This window comes from Cricetulus griseus, chromosome 2 (assembly GCF_003668045.3).
Source record: "Cricetulus griseus strain 17A/GY chromosome 2, alternate assembly CriGri-PICRH-1.0, whole genome shotgun sequence".
In the NCBI taxonomy this organism is placed as follows: domain Eukaryota; kingdom Metazoa; phylum Chordata; class Mammalia; order Rodentia; family Cricetidae; genus Cricetulus; species Cricetulus griseus.
Genome location: NC_048595.1, coordinates 1,151,359 through 1,159,144, shown reverse-complemented (window position 1 = coordinate 1,159,144; position 7,786 = coordinate 1,151,359). Strand labels below are relative to the sequence as shown.

General features: G+C 51.6%; 1 protein-coding gene across 2 annotated transcripts in view; it reads right to left on the bottom strand.

The window, feature by feature from the left end:
* Positions 1-647: 647 nt before the first annotated feature.
* Positions 648-7,786, bottom strand: part of Ski (SKI proto-oncogene) — a 64,919-nt gene continuing 57,780 nt past the window's right edge. The window contains exons 2-7 of one of the 2 annotated variants that reach the window (XM_027398509.2): positions 7,318-7,440; positions 7,061-7,176; positions 6,253-6,515; positions 5,835-6,127; positions 4,430-4,660; positions 648-3,949 (exon numbers count right to left, since the gene is read on the bottom strand). In XM_027398509.2, the coding sequence (XP_027254310.1) occupies positions 3,761-3,949; positions 4,430-4,660; positions 5,835-6,127; positions 6,253-6,515; positions 7,061-7,176; positions 7,318-7,440 (1,215 nt within the window). In that variant the 3' untranslated portion in view covers positions 648-3,760. The remainder of the gene's footprint in view (positions 3,950-4,429; positions 4,661-5,834; positions 6,128-6,252; positions 6,516-7,060; positions 7,177-7,317; positions 7,441-7,786) is intronic. The other variant, XM_027398510.2, reaches the window with a different exon arrangement.

Genomic DNA, 7,786 nt, shown 5'->3' with positions numbered 1-7,786 from the left:
CAGGCTAACCTTGCTCCTCTTTCTGCAGCTCCTAGGAGAACCCTTCTGGGCACCCTGAAGCAGAACAGGGGAAAGCCACATCAGATGGAGGGATCTAGCCCCACTCCAGGATGCACAGAGACAGGCAGAACTGGGGTACCGGTCTTGTGGCATGGAGGCTGGTGCCCCACTCACAGGCCCCTGTGGTGAAGGCTGCAGACCCTGTGACAAGATTCTGGCTCTGTGAAGGGTTAACAAGAGGCAGGGAGGGCTAAGTGTTGGGTCTAGGGTTCTGTGACTCTGTTCTCTATAGCACACAACACAGGTGGGGATAAGGGGACTGACATAATCCCCCCTGGGAAGATAAACTCTTGTTTGGCCCCAGGAGTTTTGGATCCAACAGACCTTTATGGAAGCCCTCAGGAAGGGGCACATCTGTTTCATCTGTCCACTGTTGAGTCCTGTCCAAACCTGGTCAAGGTTACCTGGCGACAGATAAGTGACCACAGCCCCAGGTCTACCCTGTAGAGAAAACTTCCCTCCCTTTCCTGAGGACTTGACTGCATGTATGGGGGCTGCCGGCGCCCACAGTACTCTCAAAGTCCTTTATTGTACAATGTCATCTGTTTGGGGATGAGGGCAAAAGGACTAACAGGTACACAGAGAAATAGATAAATATGCCAAGCTTTTTCTTTTTTTTTTCCTTTTTAAAATCAGGCATTTATAAACAAGAAAGCATACATTAATTACATAAAAATAGTTCTCGAGTAGCAGAGTAAGCCATCGTATTGTCATTAGCAGCAGCGTAGGACTGGAGGGTGCAGGGGCCTGGGCAGTTATGAAGGTTGAGGTGGGTTTATTTTTAATTGATGAAAATGTCATTTGAGAATCTTGACTTAACACAAAAGCCCCCCCCCCCCCGCCTCCCAGCCCTAGGGTGGGCATGTGGGGAGGGTCCATGGAGGATACTCCAAGTAGGAACTGGGGTCAATGGGTGGCCATGGAGGACACCACATGGGAAATGCCACAAGACGCTTCTGTCCCCTCTGGCAGATGAGCAATTTTTCCTCAGTTAAAAACAACCCAGAAAACAAGACAACCAGCAGGTAAGAAAAGTTTCTGGAAAAGGAATCACCATATACACGTATAATACAACGGTGTGAAATGGAAAAAGTATTTACATGTGAGTTGTTTTTACATTGGCTAGTTCTGTATGAAAAGCAGGGTGTCAATGTGTACGAGTTAGCTGCTCACCAATGAGTGTTATTGCTGTTGGTTTTTCCCTTCGTTAGAAATCTTTCAGGATAGAAATAATGAGTAAACTGATAAAGGGTTTAACATACAGGGAGAGTCAACAGCCAACATGATGGAAACCTCTCCTCCCTTTCTCTGAAAAGAAATCTGCAGCCTTCCTAATGGGGAGCCAGGCAAGCACTGCCTGCTTGTCCTCAGTCCATGTCAGGTCCTGCAGCAAGCAAGCTGCCATCCACGGCAGCAGCACAGAAAACCCAGCTTCACCCAGGAGGCAGAAGCAGTGGGATAACCTAGTCTCTAGCTCCTCAAGGGCCTAATGGCAAGCTTCTGGTAAATGGGAGCCTGTGCTCTGGTCCCACTGCCTTCAAGGGCCTCACAGGAAGCAGAGGGAGGAGGGACCCAGGAGGAATAACTCATGAGATGACAAGCCCTTCCCAGACCCACGTCATTCTGGCACGTGAGGAGAGTCTCTGTTGCAGACAGCGCACTTCTTTCCCATAACGGGGCCAGTGCTAGACCTAAGGAGGTCAGGAAACCGATGGTGACCAGGGCTGTGGCAAAGAGAGGCTCTGCTGAGAAGTGCCCCTGGAACCAATGGCTCAAAGGGGCCCAATCACTGTGATCTCCTACTAGGCAACAGGGACAGCCACACAGAAGCAACACCAACACACTTAAAGCTTTGCTCCAACTAAATCATTTAGTTTTCCTTGAAGAAATGACTGAAAAACACAACTCTAGAAAATCAAGGCTGAGAACAGCATTCTTTGTGTTGTGTAACAAAACTGACCCTTTAGGAGACAAGGTCATAATGCCCATGGGTAGGTCTAGCTATGGAGATGGGAAATCCATGCATACAAGTTTCATAACTGAGAGGAAAAAAAGCCAAAGAAAAAACTCCAGAAAAACGCTGTGTATACATGATGTCCCTTTTGCATTGCACTTCAGAAGGGGGGCCCCGGCAGCAGCCCAGCCCCCTCAGTAAACCAAGGGCAAGACCCTGCAGTCGACCTCGGCACCGAATGTCAGGGCTTAGCAGTCCCCAGTTGCAGGCAACAGTCCTTGAGGTCGTTTGTACCTGCACAAGCCATCTCCACCTCCCCTCAGCTCCTAGCTGCCCTGTTAGGACTAGAGCAGAGGGCTTCTGTGTGATCTTCTCATGTAAATAAACACAATTGGAGGATGGGTGGTGGCCTCTTGTCTACTGGGAAATCATTTTTCAAGCTTGGGCATAAGAAACCTTATACAATTTGCATAAACAGTTAAGAGTAAACGAGATTATTTGGAATAAATGCAAGTAACGTATTTTGACAGTGGCAGATTCAATCGCTACTGAAGACGATATTTTGGGGGTAAAAAGACAAGTCAGGGTTTGCTGTACAAGATGCTGGAAGGCACAGAACGACCCCCAAGTTCAGTCTCTGCATTTTCATTTTCTTGTGATTCCCTTGTTCAACCAAGCACCAGAGGGGATTTCTAAGCACTCGAGCACTTAGGGTTTGAACTGCTCTAGAAATCGGTAAAAACCTCAGTTAACTGGGGAGTAAAAAGAGAAGGGAGGGCTCTGACAAAGTGCAGTTCTAAATACATGTTTAAATGAACAACAACAACAAAAAAAAAAAAAAAAAAAAAAAGGAAAAGGAAAGAAGAAGTGATATAATGCTGTTTTTGTTCCAATGCGGCAGCCTCAGTCCCAGGATGAGAGGAGTGATGTCTGCTGCATTGAAAAGGGGTTGCTGTGGTCAAGCAGCGTGTGGGTGTGTGGGGACAACACAACATGACACTGGACCATGGCCACTGCCTAACACAGGTCAGCCCCAAGGTATAGGTGGGCAGGGGCATCCAGGGGCCTGAACAGACTGTGGCTCAGGCCCCTGTTGCCTACAGGGCAGGGTTAGTAGTGATGTTGGTGGGCGGGGCAGCGGCGGTAAGGCGGGCAGTGTTGGGGCTCATCTTGCACGCGGCGCTCTCCCTGCTCTTCCTGTCAGCAGCAGGAAGACTGGGGTCCTTGTTGCTGAAAAAATAGACTCTGAAGAAAACCCTTGCTGTCCTCGTGCAGCCGCGGGCACAGATGAGCGGTGATGGCTTCCCAGGACGGCGGTGGGTGGGTGCCACCCCCACCAGAGTGGGTGTCCAGATGGCGTCACGTGTAGGGGCCTTTTACAGTCAGTCATTAAAAAACATGTTGATTTTCTGAATATCAAGTCTCCGTACTGGTTTTAAATAGCTTATAACAAAAGTGTAAATGTTAGAATGTTCTAGCAAGCAGAGGACCAGCTACAAGCCACAGAGCCAGCCTCAACTCTGGGTGCAGCTGGGGGACATGGCTTGCTCACTTGAACTTGGCCAGTAGAAAATTTTGCAGTGGATTCCAAAAGTATGTGGTTACAAACACTCGCTTGGTAATAGGCACAGTAGAGACGTTGTGCTGTGTGGCTGCAGGGGCATGGGCTGGGCCCGCAGAGCCACATACCCGCCGCCCTCTGCGCACGCATGGAGGTCCATGTGGCAGTGGCAGGCACTGCCCAGGCTAGGGATCCAGCTCAGCACTGCCCTCGCCACCCACGTTCTCAGGCCGTGGCCGAGGCCACAGCTGCTCCTGAAGCTCCTTCACCACCTTCTCCAGGTGCTCACGGGCCTCACGCTCCCTCAGCAGGTCAGCTCGAAGCTGCTCTCGGTCGGCCTCTGCATGCTGCAGTTTCGCTTGCAGGTCCTCAATCTGAAAGGGATGCTGAGTGGTCAGTAGTGCCTAACACTAGCACTTACCACTCCCTTGAGTTCCTACTGAGCCCTTGGTGCCATGTCTGCCCCCAAACGCCCAGATGCCCAGGCTTGGAAGAGCCTCCTTTCTGAAGTACCCAAGAGGGAACCAAACAGCATTACAGATGTAGAAGACCTTCCCTGCCCCTCTGGGTGTGAGTCCTAAGCTTTGGAAGCTGCCCCTCTGCAGTTACCAAGGCCCATCTCCTGATCCTAACTTAGAACTTGCTTCCCAGTTCTGGGGCCACCTGGACTTCCAACCCTGGCTATGGAAAACAGTCCCTAACACCCAAGCCCACGTCTGCTGGATACACCTCAGGGTCTCCAGGCATGGCACATGATCACAGATCCAGCCTGAATGGTTACATCACGGATGTTGAGTCTGTGAGAGTAGCTATTCACTGTGCATGTCAGTGTACCAACCAACCCACCCTAGTACCTGGGCTGAGTACTTGGCACGCAGACGGCCGGCCTCACAGCCCTTGTCACACACCCGGACCTGCCGTGCCTGCTCCAACTCTCGCTTCAGGCGCACCCGAGACTCATTGGCCTCTTTCATTTTCTTTTCATTTTCAGCTCGGAGACGCTCGATCTCTTTCCTCAAACTGCGCTTGGCCTCTGTGGCTTCCCGCAGTTTCTCCTTCTTGGCCACACGCAAGAATTCTAGCTCCTGGGAGGACACATGTAGCAGACAGGTTCAAGGTATTGCCAACCCAGCACCTTTGTGCCCACCCTGCACCCCAGTCTATTGACCTGACTGCTATCTCCCTTCCCTACAGGGCAGAACGCTTACTAGCTGTTGGTTGCTTATATCAAGGTTGCAGCAGAACCGTCTCACACTCTTCCACCTCAGAAACGCACCTGCCATGCCTCATGGGTAGGGGAGGAAACCACCAGGTAGACAGCGTCAGATACCTGTGCATCTGAGGCCCGGAGGTGACCCCCCAGCCAGATGGAGCCATTTCCTTTTGGTGCTTCCTTTGCTCTTGCCCCACTTGTTAGAATGCAGCATGACACCCGTCCCCCATGGTTTCCCCATGTGGGAAATAACACCTCCACCCAGAATGGGGGCAAGAGAGGATGAGGGAATGACTAAGACTCACTCAGAGGAGAACATCTGAAATCCTGCAGCCCTGAGGATTGACAAGGTTGTGTTGTGCTAAAGCCCACACATGTGAGGCTGCACCCAGAGCTGCCAGACTCAGGCTGAGGTGTGAATTCAGCAGAGGTTGAGCCTACAGCAAAGCCTTAATGCTGAGCCCTGGTGAAGACCAACACAGCTGAGTTCCTCAATCTTCCCAGGCTGCCCAAGAACTGGCCCTCCCTTATGCATGTCAGAAAAACAAAACAGCATGAAAACAAGGTATAAGAGGAATGGCTACTGCCTAGGAAACAGTGAGGTGGGGCCCAGACAAACAGCCAGTAAGCAGTGTGTAAGTACAAGCACACCTCCTAAGCATCTATTCCCCACAGCCTGCTGCTAAGTCCCCTTTGGAGAGACAGCTTCAGAAGTCATCCATGCACTCTATTTGCAGAGCACAAGTCTTGCTAGTAGAGAATAAACCAGACCCTGGCACAGAGAGAGAGGCATCACTAGTTCAGCTACTCCTCACTCACCATTAACACTGGCCTTTACCATGGCCAAGAAAACAGGCCAGTTCTTTCAGTGAGGCCCACACATAGGGGAAGCTGCAGCTGAGACCACTATGTGAGCACAGAAGGACTCTGGACATCAAAGTGCCTCAGAGGGCTGGGTCCTCCAGAGGACCTGGGAAGAGGGCTTGGGCAGCCCAAGAGGGAGGCTGTCTCCTGTATTTCATGGTCCTGCCTGCTGCCCGGCTTACCTGGTGCAGGCTGCGCTTAGCCTGTAGGGCTGCTGTCAGCTTCTCCTCTTGCTTCACACGCATTTTGACCACCTCATGTAGGAACTTCTCTTTGGCTTCCTTGGTATCCAGGCCACCCTCCAGGGCTTGCCGCAGATGCTCCAGCTCTGCCTCCAGCCCGCTTGGGGCATCAGCATGGACTGTAGCATCGGGGCCAGCCACAGGTTGAGCGTGCATGCCTGGGGAGCTCAGGTCCTTGGCAGAGCTGGACGAGGTAAAGGACGGAGAGGACAGCGAGGACAAGGAGGAGGTGACTGAGGACAGAGACAGAGAAACCAGAGCATTAGTGCTGTGGAGTACACTGGCCTGGTCACACCTGCCCCACCCTACCCATCCCCTGTATTGATACCCAAAGGAACGGAGTCCAATCCATACTTACATTCCTCTCTGCTTTCAACTTCCACCTCAGCCTCAGAATCCTTGTCCTCCTCAGGGGCAGCCACGGATGTCAGCATATCTGGGGCTCCTGGTGTTTCCATGGTCAGCTTCCGCTTCCGTGGCTGGATACAAGTGGTGAGAGGTTCTGGTGCCCGGGAGACCACGGTGGTGCATGGTGGACTGTTCACAACCTTTTGCTGGGTTGGTGGTGCTAGGGCCACATTGGGGGCCACAGCTGTCTCAAAGCTCTTGTAGGAGTAAAAGCTGTAGGAGGCAGAGATGCTTAGCCAGGGCACATCTGTCTCACAAGTCCCTATATGAACTAAAGAATGAGCCCTGCTCACTTAGCCAGGACACGGGAAATACCTTTTCTCCCAACTCTAAATCACAAGGTCAAGATTCTAAGGATTAACAACCACAAATTTCCCCATAGCCTAGGCTGGGATGGCACACAGTTGGATCTTCATGTCCATGGAAGGCTATTATTTATTCATTTATTTATTTATTTATTTATTTATTTATTTAGAGGTAGGGTCTTTATACAACCCTAGCTGGCTTAGATTTTGCTATTTAATCCAGCTTGGCCTCAAATGCACAGATTCACTTGCCTCTGCCTCTTGAATGCTGGGATTAAAGGTGTGGATCATCATGCCCTGCTGGGAAGCTAACTCTTAGTAGACAGGTCTGTGAACTCCGTAGCTTCACCCAAGACTTCAAAGTTCTAGACAGTTTATCCTAAGACTAAAGGCACCAAAACCATCACAGCCTGCTAAACCGGAGTTTGGGTTTCCTGTGCACTCCTCACTCACCTGTCTCGAATCAGGGCTGGGAGGTGTGAGGAGGTCTCTTTCTCACTTGCTGACACTGCAGGGGACCAGGGCCGGAAAGCAGAAAGGCGCTGGCGAGGGTGAGGGCAGCCAAGGCTCTGTCAAGAAAGTCCCCTATGTAAGTGACTACAGAAAAACAGGCCACTTTGTGTCCCTGAGACCAGGTAGAGCCACAGAGTTGGCTCTAAGAAGGGTCTGGCACCCTCCCCAAAGACCCCAGTCAGGTTCCCATATAGCACCTTATTGGAGGAACCAGCCAAGGTCCGCAGCCAAGTGGACTGCTTGTCCTTCTCAGAAGACGCAGGGGACTGTGAGGAAGTGTCGTCTGCTTTGGGTCTTATGGAAGCTGGGGGCTCTGAGACCTGTGATCAACACAAAAGGCCCTGTTGGGATCCCTGGGCCCAGTCAGGGTCTAGTCTTCCTACCAGCTCCATGGTAGCAAGTCCCCCACTTGATCATCGCAACTCCTATGAGCTAGGAACATAGTGCACCCTTGGTCCTATGCAGAAAGGTAAGCCTGCTGCCTCTGCGGAGGGGCAAGGGCGTCACATGGGAATAGAGAGGACACTGTGCTGCTGTGAGGTGACCTCACCCACAGCTGCAGCAGACTCTGCGTGGATTGCCAATACCCGCTCTGGCCTCCGCAATGCTCCCACTCTGGCCTCCACAGTGCTCCAACCCTTAGGTTTTTTGCCCTCAGTTCACACT